The sequence below is a fragment of the Stegastes partitus genome, unplaced genomic scaffold (assembly GCF_000690725.1).
Source record: "Stegastes partitus isolate 25-593 unplaced genomic scaffold, Stegastes_partitus-1.0.2 Scaffold1362, whole genome shotgun sequence".
Classification (NCBI taxonomy): Eukaryota; Metazoa; Chordata; class Actinopteri; family Pomacentridae; genus Stegastes; species Stegastes partitus.
This window is the reverse complement of record NW_007579093.1, coordinates 118,360-140,076: the sequence shown is the minus strand read 5'-3', so window position 1 is coordinate 140,076 and position 21,717 is coordinate 118,360. Positions and strand designations below refer to the sequence as shown.

Below are 21,717 nucleotides of genomic sequence, written 5' to 3'. Positions count from 1 at the left end.
CTAAATGACGGTGAGAGGAGGAGACAGAAAGGTGGAGAGCTATCAGAGGGGAGCAAGCAGAGACAGTGGAAATCGTGATGAACAATTAGGGAGAATATTTCACATTTGCTGGCGAAGTAATAGCGATCAAATCTGTGGATGAATTTTAGCTCCCGTGCACATCTCCTCAAGTTTGGTCTGGAGAGGTTCTCAGATTTCTTTGCAAACTTCACCCTGGCTTGCAAACACCTCCACAGCTGAACCACAATGCAGCAAGCCTGGCTCTCTCTTCTGTCCGGCCTGTGCCTTCACCTGGTTTTCCTTTGCAGTGCCGAGGAAGGTCTCGAGTTCCCTAATTTTGACGGGAAGGACCGAGTGCTGGACATCAACGAACGCAACTACAAGAAGGCTCTGAAGAGATACGACCTGCTGTGCCTCTTCTACCATGAACCTCTTCCAGCCAACAAGGGCCTGCAGAAGAGGTTCCAGATGACAGAGCTGGTGCTGGAGGTGAGAAAGGGGGGTCCCAAGGGGTGAGAAGAAAGGAGCTGGAGGAGAGAGTAAAGCTGTAGAAGAACCCAAGACATTAAGATCAGTGCTAGTATTCGTTCTCTGTCAGGGAGCTGAGGTAATTGCAAAAGCCATGGAAAGTGGGTACAGTGAGAAAGTAGCTTCCTCTAAAATCTGGTGATCTTCTACCTTCTAGATGACTTTTCAATGGGCACTAAATCTAAATAACTTATAATTAATTTATAAATGGGTTTCAATACATCCTGGCTTTGGTCAAGGTCAGTGCAACCAGTCAAAACTTTTTTCACAACCTGGCAACCCAAACTTTGTTCTATTAATTATTTACAATTTATCTCTAATTTATTTGATAATGATTTATTAACTATATGGCTTCTGCCGAGTTATAGAATTAGATCATATGACTACAAGAGTCTTTATAATATCGTGGTTTGTGGTTAATATTTATTTCAAAACTATAACAAATTGAAAGATGTTATATTACTGCATCATTCAAAAGGATTGTCAATAAAATAGCATTTTAATTCTTGCTCAAAGCACCTCTGTCCATCTGCTAATTAATAAATCAATTATCAACACAATAATTTCACGTCTCTACAGATCCTTAACTTTCCTTCCTCAGGTATACAAATACCTGAAACCTGCCAAGAAGGTGTCACTACCGATCAAAGGAGAAACCCACAGCTGAGATGTATGTGTTGTGCGTACGGTGGCTGATATGTCTTCTGCCACTGATAACATAAAAATGTCTCAATAAGCTGGAGCTCAAATCCCTGCGGGTCACGTTGTGCTGCACCAGCTTGTCATAACAAGTCCTGGTATAGTCAGTGAGCTGCCTGGTTGGAAACCTGTGACTCCTTGATGTAAAGACTTCAGGTGCTGCTGTCATACTGCCACAGCTTGATAGATTTAGTGTACATTTTACCTGTGCACGCTTTCAACTGGCAAGCAGTGATTTTAATCCCATTATGTGCACTCCTCTGTGGTTCACATGTACCCAGGGATTGTTTCTAGGTCATCCTCTTAATTATAGCGCGTTCCCAAAACGCTTCACAAGCTGCCTGTGAACTAGAAATCAGTAGATGTAACGTCACATCTCTTCCCTTCTCCTCGTTGAGCCGGAAGTTTTAGAAAAACGCACATTTATACATCTTGCATTTGTCAGTATCGACCATTTTATTCAGTCTTAGCCACATCTTCACTCATCGGTTTTGCATTCCGGTCGTGTTTCCTGCACTGCTCCGAAGCACAAACACAGACAGTGAACCCCCTCCTAAGTGGTTTTCTAAATCTGTTATCCTTCCTCAACAACCGCGAGCTGAAAGGCAAGCAGTCCTGACTCACAGCTTCCCTCTAACAAGAAAGCTCCACAGGGGGCTGCGAGCACACACACACACACACACACCTTGGTAATGAAAAGATGTATTGACGAAGACAGCAGCAGCAGCTGTGGATGCCAGCTCAGACACACAGCAGAGAAGTGCCAAGCTAAACGCAAAGTGTAGAACAGGGGGTTTAATTGTTTTGCTCACAAGCTCACAAGTTTTTTTTTAGTTTTTTTTTTTTACCTTGATCAGGTATCCATGTGCACGTAATGACAAGCAGGTAACACCACGGCAGACTATTAAACCTTGGAGTCAAAAACACTGGTTCAGACTTCCAGGGTTTCATATGGAACAAACCTGAGGAACCAATCCTGTCTGCTTGAAGGGCTGCACTTTCTGTGTCATTACTCTTTTTCAGAATGCATTTCTGCTCTCATGTACGGCTAAATTACTCTACAGCTTTCTACTGTCGTGTAAAGTGATTCTACAGCGTTTGAGCAGGTGAGCTGGTGTGCTCGAGCTGCAGTGACAAGCAGAAGGGTGGGCAGGGACTTCATGGATCTGCATATTCTAAAGGAAGCCGCATTGTAGAGCTACATATAAGCTTTTTAAATGTGGGAAGCTTTCAGGTGTTTCCAGGAATGGCTTGACATTTGCTTTTTGTGAACACTCAGCTTACGGCTCAAGTCCTGGAGGACAAAGACATCGGTTTTGGAATGGTGGATTCTCAGAAGGATTCCAAAGTAGCCAAGAAACTGGGTATGACTTTGGTATCACATCTGTTATGTACATTCAGTATTGTAGGCTTTCCTGTCGACTGATTCACATGACTGTCCTTGTCATAGCCACCTGTTACCAACAGCTACTTCATGACAATAACGTCTCTGCTACTGTCCACCAAGCTAGTCTCACATTGGCCTTCTTGAAGTGATGGACAATGCTCCTGCTGTCTGACTAGGTCTGGAGGAGGTGGGCAGCTTGTACGTCTTCAAGGACGACCGCATCATCGAGTTTGACGGCGAGCTCTCGTCTGACACGCTGGTGGAGTTCCTGTTGGATGTGAGTGGAAAGATCTGCTTCTTGTTAGAGTGTCAACGATAAGAAATCCTCAGTTATGTAAGAGTCAGCAGGAGCAACTTTCATGTCATTTTCCACTGAAATCATTGCTTATCAAAGCGTAATATGTGACATTTTTTTTAACCTAAATTGAATTTAAAGCAATCCTTTGACATTTGGAACATCAGCTCCCTCGAGACGATGGAGATTACTCTCATGAGACAGAACACACACGACAAAGTTATTGATCCTATCATCTAAGTCAGTCCAACAACTGACTACGTGAAATCCTCTTCCTGTATTTTCCCACCCCCAGGTGCTGGAGGACCCCGTAGAAATGATCAACAACGCCATGGAGATACGAGCCTTCGAGAGGATGGAGGAAGACATCCGCCTCATCGGTTACTTCAAAGGAGAAGACTCATGTTGGTTTACCACCAAACTCACGCGCCAGTGTCCACACATACATTTGTATTTGAATTTACAAAGACAGGCGGCATGTGATGGGTGGAAAACTGTTCCTCCTAAAGTCGCCTCAGCGTTCCCCAGATGCTGACGGGATCTAAAGGCTAATGGAGCTACATCACCATGCCGCCTAACTGGCTGTTAAAGGGAAACCTGATTCCAGACTGTGGTACTCTCGCTAGTTCTCAGGAGAGCCTTTAAATAGCTTCTAGCTCTCTGTCTAATAGGTCAAACTGCAATTATAGTTCCTCTCAAAAAAGGGAGAAAAAGTGAGGCAGGGAAGATGCTATCTGGTCCGATATGACAGAGGCACGGATTTTCATTATGGAGCCTATTTCTGTCCAGAGATAGGTCGGTCCTTGGTGGTGACCTTGTTGGTAGCGGAGCCAGGAGCATGTTACAGGCGTATAAAACTGTATTAAGGGAGACTTTGTTACTGGGATGAAGACAGTGGAATCATGATGGGAAATCGAATGAAGAGAGGAGGGTTCACCGCTGACCTTCCTCATCACACCCTGTACATTCATCCACAGCCTGAACACTTGCTGTACTTTCCTCTTCAGTCCCTCACCAGTGTCTCTTTGTGTGTCTCATGTTTTCTCAGACTACAAAGCTTTTCAGGAGGCCTCGGAGCGGTTTCAACCTTACATCAAGTTTTTTGCCACGTTCGATAAATCTGTAAGTCTCAATAAACAAACAGCGCTGAGGTTTAGTCAGCGCCATGATGTGATAATTGATGAGCTATAGAGGGACAGTGGGCCGACTTTGTTAAATAAGCACATCCCAGGCCAGCTGCTGTTTTCCCGTTTCTAGCTTTATGCTAAGCTAAGCTAATGATAGCTTCCTATTTAACATACAGATAATGGTGGCATCAGTTGTCTCATCTCCCCTGATTTGGATGTTATCATCAAACATTCCCATACATTCAAGGCAGTAAGGACCTTCCCAGCATTTTATAAGCTCAGTAGGACTGTTATCATATTCTGGTCACTGATAAACAGAAAATAACCCCGATAACGGTGCTGACCTCTTGGTGTCGTGTGACTAAACAGACACGGAGGACAAAATGCAGCTTTACAACATGATGAAGATGAAGTAGGTTCCTGCTGGCATGTATGTATGGGAATGATGTGTGTATTTATTAGAAAACTAACTTCTGATAAAACCCCGTTAGTTTTTCTATTTGTTTAACTCGTTAAAAACAAAACCTCATAACTATGTCATAATCCCATTCTGTCACCAGGTAGCCAAACATCTGTCCCTCAAGATGAACGAGGTCAATTTCTACGAGCCGTTCATGGAGGAGCCGGCCATCCTTCCAGGTCGACCTCTGTCAGAGATGGACATCGTCGAATTTGTCACCCAACACAGAAGGTTGATTTGATTTATTTTGAAGCGTTGATAAGACGTTTAGGCTGGATTTCCTGACCGTGAGCTCTTTACAGGGCGACGCTGAGGAAGCTCCGGGCTGAGAACATGTTTGAGACGTGGGTGAGTAGTCGTTCAGTCTAACGTAAGCAGGTTTTACATAAATGCGTTTTCCTGAAGTTGTTCTGCTGACTATGTTCTACCAACAGGAGGATGACATGGATGGAATACATATCGTTGCCTTTGCTGAAGAAGAAGATCCAGGTCTGTAGCTGTTTGTTTCATTTTTTGTTACTAATCTTTGTTTGGCGCCAGAAGGGGAGCTTAGCTACTTCTGTTCTGTCATCCCCAGATGGCTACGAGTTCCTGGAGATCCTGAAAGACGTGGCCAGAGACAACACCAACAACCCAGAGCTCAGCATCGTCTGGATTGACCCTGATGACTTCCCTCTGGTTCTGCTTCAATATTAGACTTTTTTAAAAATAAGCTAAACACTATCCGCACACCACCAACTATCTGCCTTTCAAATATAAAAAAAGCATCTCTGACGTGACCCTGGTTTGTCTGGCCCCTCTAGCTGACCACCTACTGGGAAAAAACCTTCAAGTTGGACCTGTTTCGCCCCCAGATTGGTGTGGTCAATGTCACAGATGTAAGTGAGCCTTAAAGCCTCAGAAAACACAGAAATGAGGCGTGTGCAGACGCTGACCTCGGTGTTGCTGTTTGTTCCAGGCCGACAGCGTTTGGCTGGACATGTCCAACGACGAGGACCTGCCCACCGCCGAGGAGCTGGAGGACTGGATAGAGGACGTCCTGTCAGGGAGGGTGAACACCGAGGACGACGACGAGTCCGCCGACGACCTGGAAAGCCCTGACAGCTACATCACGGAGGACAGCGACGAAAGCCACGAGCCTGATGAGGAAGACGACGGCGACGACTAAACTGATCGCAGCTCAGATTACTGACAAACAACATGTCTCTTTTTCATTTAAAAGAAAATGCAGAGTGTTCAAGATTTCTAAACGCTAGATGGTAGTTTAAAAGATAGATCAAACAGAGATGATTAAAGGTCATCATGGGAACACTTTTGGCCCAGTTTATCACAAAGTTAGCGCAGTGCCTGAAGCTGTAATTCTCCTGTACGTTCCAAGGATCAGGATATCACTTAATTGAATTTATGGCCGCCTGGGAGCAGCACAGCAAACTGCAAACAGTGTCTTATTAACTCACATGTGAGCAATCTGTTTCCTATTTACACATCCAACAAGGAAAACAGTAACATTTGGATTCATTTTTCTGTCTACCTGATTATACAACCAACATTCAGCTCTGCTTTTCCTTTAACAAACTCCTCGGTAGCTCTTCAGATAATACCCCACTATGTTCAACAACCACTGTTAGCTGTTTGGTGCTAGTCAGGTAGCGTCTGGTGGGTTTACAGACGTCACAGAGAGCGAACCCAAACATTAAAGCTGCAGGCCTGAAAACAACAAGCCGGAAGATGCTCAAACATTCCATAAAGTTGAGGAGGGCCGTGGAGCTGGTGATACGTTATTCATTATAGCAGCTTTAAGTGGAGCAATAGGATACTTTACATCTTTTGGTGTATGCATAGGTGAAAAAAAAAAGAGATAAATGTTCGTGCTTGAATTGTTTTCTCGTGATCCATTCAAGGAAAAATGAGGTGTTTAGTATACCAACACTTACAATCCTGCATATCTGGTCCCAGTGAACATCCTCATCATGTAAAGCCGCGGTAATAAAAGCCCATAATGACTACGTGCACGTCTTTCATGTTGTTTTTATGAGAGAATACACAATTTAGCTCCCCTCCTCATTAAGAAAGTCTAGACTGATGCTCAAGACAGCGTATCGACACATTTTATCCGGCAGTCAATGAGTGTTTCTCCTTGAATTATTCACACGCTGGTAAATAATTCAGTAATGTTATGCCTCCTAATGGGAGCAGGGACCTGGACATGGAGGCTGGGGGAGGTCGGGAGGGAGGGAGTCGGGGTGAGGTAGGCTCAAAGGGCCGGCCCGCCGGGGCCCAACAAACTGCATAAGGAGCGGACAAACTCCTGCTGAACCTGTAACGCTGGACATGAATTAATAATACAAGGCCGCGCAAGAATCATCGTCCCCCGAAGGGTGGATGTGATGCAGTGTGTCAACAGGATGTTTGCATCATGGTGCGGGATTTATACTTGATCTATGGCACGGATGAGAGATGACAACATTCAACAGTGTGTGCGTGGACGCATTTAAAAGGCTCCCGAGGCATCCAGACAGTGTGGCGGTGCTGTGATGCTCTGCAGGGCCTTCAGGTTGTAGAAGTGTCGGGTGTGATGGTGTTTTGCATGAATGCTGACTAAAGGGAGGGCAGGAAGACTCCCAGCAGAGGAAGGGCGACACTATTACACTGTGGGTGTGAGGGCTCTAAGAGTTTAATATAAAATAGGACAGAACAAGGATAAGACAGGAGTAAGATGCAGATTTCTGTTCAAAACTGAAGCCACTCAAGGGATTTCCTCTCATGCCTCAATCTGCACATAACCAAGTCATTACAGAAGGAATAGAGAGGAAGGCACGAAGAGAAGAAAACATTCCATTTAGATGCAAATGCTCCTCATTTTCCTCCCCACCCGTCTCTCTTCCTCCTCGTCCTGGTCCTGCGTGGAGCAGGGAGGGGGATTAAACCGAGGACAGATGAGTTCCGACAGGCAGCCTCGCGCTCCGGGCTCGAGGAGGGATGAGGTTGTTCGTTTTTTCAGCACCGGACACTGACATTCATTTACCCACAAGGCCCGGCTGCACAGCTCTGACAGGCTGACAGCGAGCCAATTACCGCTGAGCTCCATGACAACAAAAAGCCACCAAAATACGGGCAAAAAAAAAAAAAAAAAAAAGAGCAGGCTGATATTTTGCTCGGGCATGTCACACAGCAGGGCCCCACGCTTAATGTGCAGCGACAGAGCCGAGTGTTAGCGAGCCTGCAGCCGCCGAGGCAAACCGGCGCATATGGAGATGCTGATGAAGTCGACAGTGCAGGAGTTAGTTTGGCAGACAACAGGTAGATGTTCAAAATGTTGCTGTGTGATTTGACAGCTTATAGTTTGGTTGAAGGGAAAATCAAAATAAAATCATTGTTGGTGTCTGTGGAAGCCAAGAGAGGTGGAGAATCAGTTCTTATTGGTCCTGCTGTGTCAGAATATTGTCAGAAGGTCTCACTCCCTCATGAGAACGGAATAATTAAAGGATTAACTTAAGAAACAAACCTTAATCACAAGAAAGCAAGTTAATTATTGTGCTATCCCGAGATAAGACAAATTATTAAGTGAAATAATTCCTACTCTTGGCTTCCGAAGGTCTCAGCCTCTGTAGCATCAAATGATTTCAAGGTGAAATAATGATCATTTCACTGATTTTATTTCACCCCAGAAAACGCCAGAATCGAATGAGGATCATTTTCTTGTATCATCATCGATTCATCAAGTTGTATTCTGATCATTTCTTGTTTCTATAGTAGGAGGAGAGAATGCATTTTAAAGTACAGCATTAAAAAAATGCTAATCGCAACAACAAATCTGGAAAATATCCCCAATTTCACTTCGGGAGGTCCAATGGGAAATAAGCTGTGTAGTATCACACATTTATTTTCTATAAATGATCGTCTGTTTCCGCTTCTTTTACCATCTTTGTGTCCAGGCAGCGTGAAACATGACCGATATTACCTGACAAGACAGAATAATTAAAACTTTCCCGACTGAAAACAATTCCTGAACTCTTTTCTTTCATTTTTCTCTCATAGACGTTTTGCTCGTTTGTTCTTCCTCTTCAAGGTTTCTCAGATAACTTCCATCTTCGTCTACCCATAACGTCATCTATGCTGCCCGGTTTTACAAAACAAAATGTGTAGGAACATTTTAATGTGGATGACTCTGAGACAGAAATAAAAAAAGGGGCACCACCTGGTTGAGCTGGTGTCCCATGTACAGGGGCTACAGAGGTCATGAGTTCGAGTCCCACTCATGGCCCTTTTCTGCAGGTCCTTCCCCCATCCTTCTCCCCCACTTTCCTGTCTGTCTCTTAACTTTTCTATCGAATAAAGGCCAAAAAAATAACTTTATCTTTAGTAGACCCTGAGATAAAGCCTCCATTTTCTATGTGCCAAGAAAACAACAACTAAAAAAACATCCCTAGTTCACGCTACAAAAACAGTTTCAGGTAAATCTCTGCTAGTCGAGCAGATGATGACTGGATCGTCTTTTCATCTAAATGCCCCAAAATCTCAACAACAAACACCCCCGTACTCAGCAGATTTACAAATGTTCATAAAAATGTTTTATTCGTTTTTTCTTTTTAAACAAATGCTGTGAAACTGAAACGTGTCTTACATTGCAATGTCATCGTAAAGCTGTCCATCAGAAACCGAGCCGTGACCGAGGACTGTGACGTGGCAGCAGTGTGACAGATGGTGCTGATGATGAAGAGGAGGAGGAGGAGGAGGGGGGGGGGAGGAAGGCTGGTCATGGGAACTGGAATGGAATACATACATACATACATACACACACACGTATACACACACATGCTTGTTTACATAAATAGGTACAGTGTAAAAACAGGAGGCACAGTCACATCGGGATCACACACAGTTCATCTGTCAGTAGGTACAAAACATGACCAGCTGTCAGTGCTTCACACATGAAACAGCGAGGACGTCTAGTTCTTTCCTGGTGGCTTAACTTGAATTTTTTTTTTTACAGTGAAGTTGCAAAAATGTGCAGTATTTTAATGCAGATGCCCTCAGGTCGACCAGCAGGGGGCAGTAGGGGACAGCTCACAGCCACACAGCATGTTGGTGGCATGACTTCTTCTTCTCCTCAGTCTTTTTTTTCCCCACTTTGCTGAGTTAACCAGATCAGATAGGAGCAGAGTAACCGACAGGATCTCAGGGTGACGGTTCAGCTTAATCAAACTGTTTTCTGGCTTTACGTGAATCGTCGGGTGAAAGAAATACTAGTAAGAAAAAATCCCTCCTGAGCCTCCCGTGAAAGGACAGACCTCGAGGGATTTGCATGTTTATCAGACAACAGAGGTGAGAAGAAGGCAGTAAAGGAAAACCAGACGGTCCAGTTGGGAAGGAGGTTCCGCCCTGCTGCTGCTGCTGCAGCTCGCTGTTCCTACTGTTGGTTCACTGTCACCTATAATGAATTCTCGGGATAAAAGCAAACCCTGTGAGCCCTGGAGGATAAAATCAGACGAAACACACTGAAGTCTTTGTTTGGCTGAGTGGCTGAATCAACCAGGTATTCATTTGCAGCGTTGATAGATTCAGTTCGATGTCCATTTTCACACCACTAACATGAAAGAAACACGAAGAAACTTTTCACATTAAACGCCTCGGGGTGGCCCAGTAGCTCCTCATGGTACGTGCCCACAGGATCTGCTGGAGCTCCTGCAGAAAACGAACACTTGTACATCTAAAATGAGAACAGACTGAGCAGCTCACCGTATAAAAATGCATTTCAGTGGCAAGTTTTTGTTTCCAAGTGAGCTGCTGTGTCGGTTTGAAATCCAGGAGTTTCAGATCACAAGCGTCCCTCCGACAGTGTCTGAAGAACACCATCAACACAACACAAAACCATGTAAATCAACCTCCAGCCCCCCTGTAGACACGTACCACAGGAGCTAATGTTCACACAGCACCACACGTCCACAACACGCTGCCACCGAGGACAGCAGGTCGTCATACGTGTCGCTGCATGTTTCCCGTCTCTCTACGTCGCCGACAGTCAAATTATCTGAGAAATAAAAGTCTTGCAGCTTTCCCTTTAAAAGAAGCCTTTTAATGTGAAAGAAACATCAGAAGTGTGGCGTTTTGCAGACAGTAGCAGCAACGAATAAACAACCGGAATCAGCCAAAGTTATAAAGAGCAGAGTAGAACCGAGTGGGTTAGTGCTGTGAAAATAGGACGTTACACTAAATTTACCAGTTGTCTTGTCTCTGAGAATGTATTAAGAGTTTTATTTGGATTTGCTGCTGTCCTAACAAAAAGACGGAGGAGTTCTGTTGTGGAGAAATCAGTAGTACTTTTATTCTGACAGCACGTCTCCCCGCTGCCTTCGCTTCCCACCAAGTCAGACACGAAGGCCCTGAGAGGGTCGCTGATGATTTGGGGCATGTGTCCATCCCTGCATGTCTCTTATTACTCGGTCCGTCCTGGTGTTTACCATAGCATGCTTGTGTTGTTCCCAACTGGAGTGGAAATATCTCGGATTTTGCTCCATTGCACCTGGAGGAGAATCCCAAAAAGTCCCAATTTGGCTGCTGAAACGAGCACCCACGGGCGCCACTGTGTGCCGCAGGCTGGACGTGACGGAGTGTGACATCTCAACCGAGTTTGTCAGGAGGAGTCTTGAAACAGTCATGAGGACAGTGTGGAGAGGAAAACACTCCCACGTGGTTTCTGAGCAGGCCGGGGTCACGTTCCCACATCGTGTCCTTTCATTTCTACATGAAGGTGCATTTGATGCAAAATCTGATTGAAGTCGTTTCATTTAATTTGATTTTCTTGAGAAAAAAAAAAAGTTTAATTCTCAATTTGTCGACGTCCAAAAGCATCCAAATACTTTGAAATGTTGTCAGTGAGACGAGAGAGTTTCCATCAGGCTTCAAATGAGTCGCACCATCTCAGTCCGTAGTGGTTCATCTGTCCGTCTGTCTGGAGACCGAGGCGTCTCCATGAGGGCGTCAGAAGCCTAAAAAAGTCTCTTGTTCCCGTCTCGTTTGGCTTCAGAATCTCAAACACAAAAAGGAACGAGTGATTGACACAAAATGACTCACACACACACTCACACACACACCCATACGCTCACACACATGTGCACAACCATACCCGAGGCGTCCAAACTCCTGTTCCGTCAATTCTTCTTTTCATCCAAATCAAACATTATAAGATCAATATATTCAAACGTGTGTGATATATAGATTCATATATAATATATAAAAAATCCAAAGAAGTAAAAATAAAAACTGCAAACCCAAAGTGAAAACATTTGAGAGCAACGCGACTGGGTGAGGAATAAAAAAAAAAAAGCCGTCTGGAGTCCTACACGGAGGTCTCCGACTGTAGCCGCAGGACAAACTTGTGTGATTTGGGGTCGATGTACTCCTCAGACATCTGGATGTAGGGGATCTTCTTGGACGTCACCACCAGGCTGAAGTCCACGCACTTGAGCAGGAAGACGCTGCCGTCTTTCAGGCCGCTGGTGACCGACGCCTCGCTGATGAGCGTCCACTGACGGGCCAGCCAGCGGTCCCGGCTGTACTGCAGGGTCGGCCCCGGGACCAGGTAGCTCTCCAGGAACGCCTGGCAGGGAGGAAGGAGCACACTTTGGTAAACTCAAATCAACAACAAATGACAGCCCTGAACACGCCGTGGGTGTGAGCTCAGACCTTGGGCGTCATGTTGTTGGTGATGCAGAAGGCCAGGTGCTGCTGGATGCTCTCCATGCTGTGGCAGTGCTGCTGCTTGGTGGTCCTCAGGTACTTCTGCAGCGCCCGAGCCATGGAGGGGAAGATGGCTTGTGCTGCCTCTCGCGGGTCCATCACGTCCCCCGGAGCCTTCTTCTGCTCCTCCTCCTGCATCCGCTTGATGTGGGTGAAGGCCTCCTCGACTGCCACCACCAGGCTGGGAGGAGACACAGCAAACAGTGTTGGGAACGTTATTTATACGTAAAGATGGATTTCTTTGTGTGCTTCCATTCCTTTCCTAAAACTTTGAATCAGTGTTAGACTCCTTGAGGTGTAAAACTGCTCCACACATGCTCATTTAAGGTCAGTCGTATTGTCCCTCACATCAAACCCAGAAAACACAGGAGCCCCGTGGATATTTATGAAAAGCTGTGACTTTTCACATTTTAATGGCTGCAGCAGCTGCTTACAGACTTAGAACAGTGGGCGACATAACACAGGACGTCTGGAGAACTTAGAACGTCCCACTGTGTTCCCTCATGCTACTATAACTCTGTCATGAGTTCTCTGTTCAAACTGAGTATTTGATCTATATCCCATTTGTTTTCTGACTCATGCAGTCGGTGTTCCTGTGAGGGGCTCACGTAGACCAGGGATCTCCAACTCCGGTCCTCGTGAGCTACTGTCCTGCAACACACCTGACTTACATTAATGGATCTCCAACAGCAAGTTCTGCACAAGTCTGCTGATGATCCATTCATGTGAGTCAGTTGTGTTGCAGAAAACCTGCAGGACAGCAGCTCACGAGGACCGGAGTTGGAGATCCCTGACGTAGACCCTTCTGGACTCAGATGATGATGACACTTCAGTCAGACGTTGCCCTCAGTAGCTGCTGTGTGACTCACCGTGCTTTGCGTTTGCGGACCCGCCTCTCGTGCTCAGCCTCTTCGTAGTAGAGCTCGTTGTGGCTCGTGTCTCTGCGGCGGGCTGCAGCCGCGATCATGGCTCTGGACTGGGAGTGGGCCAGTCCTGCTGCTGCATTGTTCCCCGGACCTGTTGTGAGAAGAAGATCACATAAGTACAGGAGTCTGACTCGGTGTTCGGTGCTCACAGACAGAGATCTTTGGTGACGACACAAAGTGCAATGTGAGGGAACAAGCTGCCGTCGGAGTGGAGCGGACTCATTATTAGTGCACATAAACCTCGGTCCATTTCCTTTTATCACCTGCGATATTAAAACCCCGGCAGCTGACGGGAATAGCCACACAGTCGTAATTTTTAATTGTTCCGAGCACTTGGAAATCTAAAACACGCCGCTCGCCCACTTACGGCTGCTGATATTCAAACATTCCTCTGCCGCCTTCGGGGGGCACAAGGCGTCCAATTAGACGAGCGTCTGGGGCGACTTCAAAAGTTTACGTTCTTAGAATTAGGATGGGAGGCTGCTGATGAACCCCCCCCCATCATGTTAATGCAGGTTAAAAGAAGGCAGAGCTGGTGAATTATTAATGTCGGGGCAGAGATCGAGCATGAGCAGAATAATTCATAGATGAAGTGGAAGGAGGTTTTATTCCACCCCGCTCTCGGTATTAGACGGAATTTATGGGTGAGAAATGTTATCCTGAATGTCAAGGGAAGGTAAACTTAGATTCTTTATATTGCTTTTTAAAACCACTTTCCGCACAGGAGATTTAAAAAATGCCAAAGCAGAAGGAAACCAAAGTGAAATATGGTCAGATTTATCACGATGAAAGTAGTAAAATATGCTCAGAATGTGAAGCACCAGTTTTTTTCCTCCAGTATTGGAAACACCTGTGGACACTTGGAAAAATGCTGGAAGTGCTGATTGCAGTTTTTTACATTTTTGTCAGAAATTCATCTTTTCTTTTTTCAGTGATTGATTATTCATAACTTCATGCTGCACAGAAACTGCTTGTGGTTCAGTATAAATGTCCCAGAAGTCCCTGTTCAGTCAGGATCGGGACAAGTTCTACAGCTCCAACAGTCACAAACCTGCAGACCTACATCAGGACACAGAGCAGGATGCAGCTTTAGCCTTGACAGCATTAATTCGATGTGCTGACCTCAGACCTGTTCTCTGGTGAAAGCTCTTTAAAAGCCCGATAGTGGAGGAAAAATTGTGTTTTTGTCTGAATCTCCTGCTATAGCTCAGGTCATTATTAAGGGAAGACGTTGAAGGCATCCAAATGGAGCAGATACATGCAGCTCGTTACTGGATAAATCACACACTGTTATATGGACAGTTGTATGCAACAGCTTTGGGCAGATTACATACGGTGCTGAAGTGAATGAAGTAAACCTGCAATATTAAATTAATGCTGAATACACAGAGCAACATCTGGACGGGCCAGAGTGGGTTGGAAACAAGCCATAAGCGAACATTTTCGTGGGATGCAGAGAACATATGCCCTTAATATTTATAACTTGTGCATTTATCCCTCCAATAAAAAGCGCTAAAGAAGCAGAAGACTAAGAGACCAAACAGTGCCTCACACAGGGGGAAGCCTTCTTCAAAATATGAGCTCAGACAACTCCTGAAATGGAGGAAGTTTGTGTTTTCTTTGAGATAAAACTGATATTTCCGCCATAAAATGAAGCACAGAGGCTACAAATTGGTGCATAAAACTTCACCAGAGTGCAGGAACGTGTAGTTTAAAATGTTCTGGAGGAGGTTTCTGAGCCACTCATGGAAGTTTTATATGTTTGGATAAAAAGAACACCTTGCTAAGGACAGGAGCGGAAATCATTTTGATGTTGGATGGCAGCTATTTTTCCACATTTATTATGCATTTGTGCGATGATGAAATATTTAAAAGAATGAAAAGATATAAAAACCTCTGTGTTGTGATTTGATTTTAATGTGTCCTGAAAGATTCACGTCTTTCCCTTGTTCAAGACCAAAAGCTAAACAACCGTCTTTTATCGTGACCGATGTGCTGCGTTCCACTTTTTATTCAATTCTTTGATTATTTTTTAAAATGTCAGCACTCTGAGTGTTCCGTCCACAGCAGAACTGCTTTGCAAAACAAAACCTCTGATGAGTTTCCGAGAGCTGAATCCGCTTGTCAGGCGTCATGAAATCACCTGAAGCCATTTGGACGAAGCGTAATTGAGTGTTATGGCTGCTTTGTGCTCAGGGCTTCACCACTCTTTAATCAAGGAAAGATTATTGTCTGTCCCCGAGTTGGATTATTTATTACGATGCCGGCGCAGCTGCAGAAAGGAAGGAGGAGTGGGAAGCACGAGGCGAGCGAGAGAAAGACGGAGAGGTCCCCCGAGCAGCTGCTGCAGGATGAAAACGAAGGAGGATAAGACTCGAGAGAGAAATGACAAGACGAGCAGCGTAATAGCTATTGATTTATCAGCCGTCTCCGTGACTGTCTCCCGCTAACGTTGGAGAGGAGAGCAGAAGAAAGCAGGGAGACGAATGGTAGCAGGAAAAAAAAAAAAAAAAGAAAGAGAGAGAAGAGGGAGTCAAGTTAGCGCACTTAGGTGAAGCTTGAGTACACTTAAGGGACAGCGGTTATTTAATAGAGGGTTCGTGTTACATTCTGCCAGCTGTCGTGAGGATGACTTGGAACTTTTTCATCAACCTGTGGCATGCAAAGAGCAACGAGGAGCGGGGAAGTGTGAGGGAAGCGTTAATAAAGTGGACACCAGCAGGCAGCAAGTCGGTGAGGGTGCTTTAGTTAGTCCGGCTGTTACTTACTGTCCAAAAGGTAGGCTTTCAGTTTAGCTCTAAAGATGTCTTAAGGGGTTAGTGCGAAGAGACACAGAGAGAGAGAAGAGAGTCAGCAGTTGAGCACATCCCATTCCCACCTGCTGAGAACATACCAGAGGGTGAGCCGAGGCACGTATCCGATGACCGCGCTTGTACTTTCTGCATGTCGCAGCCCACAAACTACAAATCACCTGGGCTTTAGAATACTGTTGACAATTTTTCAATCATGCTATGTTTGCAGATCGATTTCCTTCCTTCCTTCCAGGCAGCTGTTTGATTTAGCGCATTCCAGCAGAGCGCAGGATCAACCTGCCGGGACTTGAAAGGTGTCTGAGGCGGGCGATAGAGAGCATCGACGGTGATCACGAGTGGGAACCACACAGTAGCTCGACTTGTCACACATGTGCAACTGAAGAATTAGAAAATATCCGTAAAAAACCACCACGAGGAGTCACGAAGCGGTGGCTCTGGGAGGTCAAACCAGTCGTGGGAATGTATTTAGAGGGTCAGATCTAATCGTGACATGATGCATCACCTTATGGATGTTGTGTCCAACCCCTGATGCTGTTATTAGCAGTTGTGAAATAGAAAAAATCCACTCACAAAGTGAAGAATCTGGGCTGAGAGATGGTGGCAAGTCTTAGCACATGGTGGCAAAAAAAATCTGTCATTTAATGAATCAAACAACTATTAACGGACTGCCAAGGGATTTTCACATTGTGCTGAAATGCAAGTGAGGAGCTGCCTGCAGGAATCAATGGAATATATTCAATGAAGTTGTTGTAAATAAGCTTAAACATGCCAAATGCACCAGTGTGGCCTTTCAGGAGAGAAGACAAATGACCAATTCAGTTCACTGGAAGGTAAAAGAAACGGTCGGATAATTGATGAACACCAAACAAAGGGCGACTTTTACGATGACACACTGATCTTTGCAGCTTTTTAACAGAAAAAAAAATCCCAAATCTTTGGCCTGTGACACAAAGAAAACCATTAATTTCTCTAAATGTGTTCTGGAAAACTGTGGCTGGTGAATGAAAGGAAGGAAGTTTGAAACCAAGATATTATTCTATAAAGCTGTAGAATTAGAAAAACGGTCACGAAGGAGGTTAAATGTATGTTAGTAGTTCAGCAAAAGCCATAAAACAAGAAAAACAACAACAACAACGATAAAAAACTGATCACAGAGGTTTGTTTTTTAACCTTCCAACAGATAAACTGAATATTTGTGGGTTTTGGACCATTTTTTTTTTTGAAATTGTGACCAATTAATTAAGAAAATAGGTGACAGATTAATTATCAGAAATGGTTGTTAACTACAGACCCAGTTGCATAAGTCCTTAAAAAGATAAATGGACATTAATTGAAGCATCAGCAGGAGAAAATGATAAAATAATTTGTAGTAAAACATGCAAAACCATGAATGTGTTCTTTATGTGAAGACATGAAGTCATGTCGCGTTATCTGATTAAATAACTGATTGATCAACAAGTTAATCAGCAATCATTTGATTCCAACCTGTAAAACATGAAGGTTTAAGGTTTTTTTCTTTTACCAAATATTGTAAACTGACTTCATCATTTTGTGACATTTTAGACCAAACAATTGAGGAATTCATGAGCAAAATAAAACCTTGCAGCTCAATAGTCAGCTAAATAAAACAACATTACACATTATTACTAACTATTCATTTCTATTTCTGATCCCAGACCAGCGTTAGGAAGCAAAAGCCGACTTCTGAGACTCTAAAACACACACACACAAAACAACAAAGCGCTAACAAAGACGCAACATGGAGCATCCCACTCACCCTCGGCTGGGGCTGCTGGGAACTCACCATCCACGTTGTAGACCTTAAGGCCGGCCAGGTGTTTGGCGGCGCGGGACTTGGAGGCGGAAAGCAGCGCCGGGTTGTGGACTGGGAAATCACAGTAGTAGTGCTCTATGATGGCCAGAGCTGCACGCTGAATACTGCGGAAGAGAAAGCAGGGGAATTACAGGTGAGTTTCAGCCCAGGGAAACGTTCGAGGCGGGAATCCGGGGAGCTCGACGCCAGCGTGAGAGCTGTAAAGCAGAGGAGGAGAACGTGAGAAGCATTAGCCACAGGACGTTTCTCACTTGTAATACCAAATACGAGGAAATCCCTGCAGTAACCCTTCCTGCTGAATACAGAAGAACGGCGAGCAGGTAGGAGAGGCAGAAGGAAGCATTAGCCGAAAGACCTTTTCGACTTTCTTTGAAAACTTTCTACGAGTGAAAAAATTCCCCCTGGTGTTTTTTAGCAGGTAACAGAAAGCAGAGGGAGAAGTGATGGAGGAGACGGTGGCTCTGAAGGAGGAAGGCAGCCCGAGGATCCAACAGTAAGACCTAAATGAATGCCTTAGTGGGGAATACCCCGAGACAGAAGGAACAACACATCATGACACATCCAGACGAGGCTGCAGAGACAGAAATAATCTGCCGGATTAACACAGCAGAGGACGGTCGTGGTGCTGGAGACACATTCATGGTGTATTAACATGAACTGTGAGCAACACGAACCGCAGATCTCTGGAACTACATTCATTTCAATCAGAGCTGCAAACAGGATTTGTGGATTTCAACGTCGCCTCGTTAATAATGCTTTATCGCTCCTCCTGGAAAATGCAAGGCAGGTGAGAGGTGATTTACAGCCTGAAGAGGAAGAAGATGATGATGTGGGACAGACATCAACACAGTGGAGCTGCAGGGTGCTTGTTTATCTGCCGTATATATATTATAATATCAGACCAGATGACTTGTATAATTCTATTTGAACAGAATGAATCCTTCCAGAAGGACTGGGGTAATCTTGTAGGGGAGCACATCTGCATCAAAGATAAATATCTAGAGACAAATATTTGTTTTTGCACTTTCACATTAAAATATAAAATGCACGTCTTTTATTTTCACGTCGTGCTTCATTCTTGCTAATCTTTGCATCAAAGGACGACTTAAAACAATCTTAATTCAGAGCATCTCTTAAAAGCAAAATCTAAATTAAACTGTATCCAAAACCCCTCACTTGCTGCATATCTGCCTCTACAATCTACTGATGTTCCTTAAACGCCTCACATGCAGGCGACAGTGGACGTTGAAACCAAGTCAAACTTCAATATGACAGTCGATTGTGTTTAATTAATTGTGAGAAACCAAACTCACGATCATGGTTGAGCCTAGAACTGAACACCAAACCCTCTTCTTCAGCGTCTCTCTCCTGTTTGTGGTGCCAGCATGTCAACAAACTCCAAAAAGTGACTCCTGGTAACTACATCTTTTCATGCCCACCGTGTCTAAACACCACGACATGATGAGCTCCTTCAAGCTGCCACTGACAGGAAGTGATGTTTAAGGAGCCAGAAAGCTGACAGGTGAAGCAGTGAGACGCGTGAACTGCAGCGACTGATGAGGAAAGGTGTGCTGTGAGCAGCAGCTGTCGCCCAGATCCTGATCCTCTACACGCTGGATCGGGGAGCGTGCCGGGTCTTGTCTTTCATAGCCCAGCATTATTAAACCAAGTGTACACAAGTAGGGTGTCTTCACATGTTATAGGCCATAAATCAGCAGCTCCTTTATAATATAGGGCCTCTGTGTTCCTGGAAGCCATCGACATTAAAGGCTAAAGCGAGGTGGCATTCTTCCTCTCATGAATGAAACGTTAAATTAAGCCACAAGGGCACCATCACGTACTTCAATAGACTGCTCGGTCTGGTACGTCCAGTAGTTTAATGTGGTTGGCTAACGCTGGTAAATACTAGACAGTTCTGCATCTAAATATTAAAGCTCCTTTTGTCTGTATATTTATATTAATGCAAATGACTGGAGAAGGTGAAGACGTCCCCACAGAATCCTCTCACCTACAATGAAAATATTAGTTTCTCACTGTTTTACTTTTACCAGCTGCAGCTCTGATTCACTGACGCTGTTCTCCTCGTTGTCAGCAGCAGAAAGCAGATTTTTCATTTGTGCACGACCAGCTCGCACAATGTTAGCAACCAGCCGGTGAATAGCATGTAGAGGACAGCAGAGCCAGATCGTTCTGTTGGTGAGAACTAAAACCTCTCTTTACAACTCAGAATGAAGCCTGATGTTCTGTGTGCGCTACGGGGAGAAAGAAGACACCGTCTGCCTTCCAAATCACACATTTTTCCTTTTACCTCTTTTACTTTCAGCACATATCACAGCTGCCCTTACATGCAGCATGCATACAAAGTGGGACATATTATCTTGTCATAATATTGCACCTTCAGCTCCGACAGTCTTGCTCATATACTCGTCACAGTCTGCGGTGCAAGAGGAGCTGTCATGTGTTGGTGCTCTCAGTGCTTCCAGATTGTTTATACTCACACAAGACGCTGCGACATATGTGACGTATGTTCCGCAGAGGATTGTGGGTCAGAAAGGCCAGACGAGCACGAAGGCGGTGGGAGATCCTGGATATTTCTGCCATCATGTATTTGACACAGTGCGACTTGCTAAATCTTTTTCTTGGGTACTGGAAGGTATCAGCTGGTTGTAGAGCAGCAGTTCACGTACAAGTCGTCTGCACACAACTCAGTGAGGGATTTAGTCTCTGCTGTGACACCATAAGCTGCGCTCCATGACCTGCATCAGGCCGACAGATGCTGACAGCTGTTAACTAACCAACAACACGACTTCCCTGTTCAACACTGGGCTCTGTGTGTGTTAGCGTGAACATATCCAGAAATGTGCGAGCCCTCACTGTGTCCTCTGTCAGGTTTTAGTCCACGTGGAGAGCTAACTTAATACACATGAACGACGGCGCATGCTATCCTGCAGCATGCGCTTCCTATTATCCCAAAGGAGGATCACAGTACAACCTCTGACCCACTGATGAAAGCACTCTCAGGAGCTCTGACCTCTTGTAATTTCCACTCCTGCCTCACAACGAACTGTACATTAAGCTATGGACCATTTGCCATATCACAGAAAGATGGAAAGCACAGAAGCATTCAGCCGGCGTTAGAACATCACTCAGTCTTCCTGCTTCGCCATCTGGTGACAGTCACATGAACACGAGCTGACAGTAACATCACGAGAGGCTAACAGAGTTACAAGACAGATGTTTAATTTGGTTTACAGCCTAAAAATACACGACTTGAGAAAAGAAGAAGAGGGGCTGGATTTAACAGCACTCAGAGACATGAGACACTCGGATATCAGAGCATAAAAGGACGGTCCACGTTGTCGCTTTATCCTGATTTCTGATGATCAAAACACCGTCGTGTCTGCTTCAAATAAACGTGAAAGCAGTGCGTCTGTGTTTGCTCTTGTTTCCTGTGTGCATGTCGTTGCTCAGCACCTGTCGAGATTTTATGAGAAGCTTTGTGTCGACGGTTAACAAACATGTCTGAGAAACAGGACGACGACATTATAAACATCACAGACGCTAGGACCACAGACAGAACAGCTAAATATGTTAGCGTCACATGCTGCATGTTGATTTTACTCAAATTAAATACACACAGAGATTGAAACCAACTCAACAACGAAGCGTCGCTCAGATGATAACACTCTGCAGGAAAACAAATCACGGCGATTATTTAGCAAGACCGGACGCAGAGCTCATTTCCGCCGAAGGGGCAGCAGGGAGAGCGATAACACTCCCTTGTTAACTCCAGGAACACACACAGCCCTCTCTTACATGAAGCATTCACAGGCAGCACCATTGTTCAGCGGTGACTAAATGCTGAGTCAGTGCCCGACGCTTCTCAACTTCAATCAATTATTAAGCTG

The 21,717-nt window shown here is 44.9% G+C and overlaps 2 protein-coding genes across 4 annotated transcripts in view; one reads left to right on the top strand and one right to left on the bottom strand.

Moving 5' to 3' along the window:
• Nucleotides 1-246: 246 nt before the first annotated feature.
• Nucleotides 247-10,479, top strand: LOC103370043 (calsequestrin-2-like). 2 transcript variants are annotated; one of them, XM_008298944.1, is made up of 12 exons: nt 247-489; nt 2,507-2,591; nt 2,791-2,891; nt 3,205-3,313; nt 3,958-4,031; nt 4,597-4,727; nt 4,799-4,844; nt 4,931-4,985; nt 5,074-5,174; nt 5,300-5,374; nt 5,455-5,661; nt 9,197-10,479. In XM_008298944.1, the coding sequence occupies exons 1-12, from the start codon at nt 247-249 to the stop codon at nt 9,329-9,331; spliced, it is 1,362 nt and encodes a 453-aa protein (XP_008297166.1). In that variant the 3' UTR covers nt 9,332-10,479. The 2 variants fall into 2 exon arrangements, with proteins under 2 accessions (XP_008297166.1, XP_008297167.1); XM_008298945.1 differs by lacking the exon at nt 9,197-10,479 and having other exon boundaries at nt 5,455-5,570; nt 5,619-5,664.
• Nucleotides 10,480-10,556: 77 nt separating this feature from the next.
• Nucleotides 10,557-21,717, bottom strand: part of LOC103370044 (vang-like protein 1) — a 42,171-nt gene continuing 31,010 nt past the window's right edge. The window contains exons 5-8 of one of the 2 annotated variants that reach the window (XM_008298947.1): nt 17,780-17,913; nt 13,106-13,253; nt 12,183-12,417; nt 10,557-12,096 (exon numbers count right to left, since the gene is read on the bottom strand). In XM_008298947.1, coding sequence (XP_008297169.1) covers nt 11,836-12,096; nt 12,183-12,417; nt 13,106-13,253; nt 17,780-17,913 — 778 coding nt within the window. In that variant the 3' untranslated portion in view covers nt 10,557-11,835. Of the gene's footprint in view, nt 12,097-12,182; nt 12,418-13,105; nt 13,254-17,752; nt 17,914-21,717 lie in introns of both variants that reach the window. The other variant, XM_008298946.1, reaches the window with a different exon arrangement.

Coding starts and splice junctions, on each gene's coding strand:
- LOC103370043 (XM_008298944.1), top strand. CDS start 247: ATGCAGCAAGCCTGGCTCTCTCTTCTGTCCGGCCTGTGCCTTCACCTG. Junction 4,032..4,596: donor TTGCCACGTTCGATAAATCT/GTAAGTCTCAAT, acceptor TTCTGTCACCAG/GTAGCCAAACATCTGTCCCT. Junction 5,375..5,454: donor GTGTGGTCAATGTCACAGAT/GTAAGTGAGCCT, acceptor TGTTTGTTCCAG/GCCGACAGCGTTTGGCTGGA.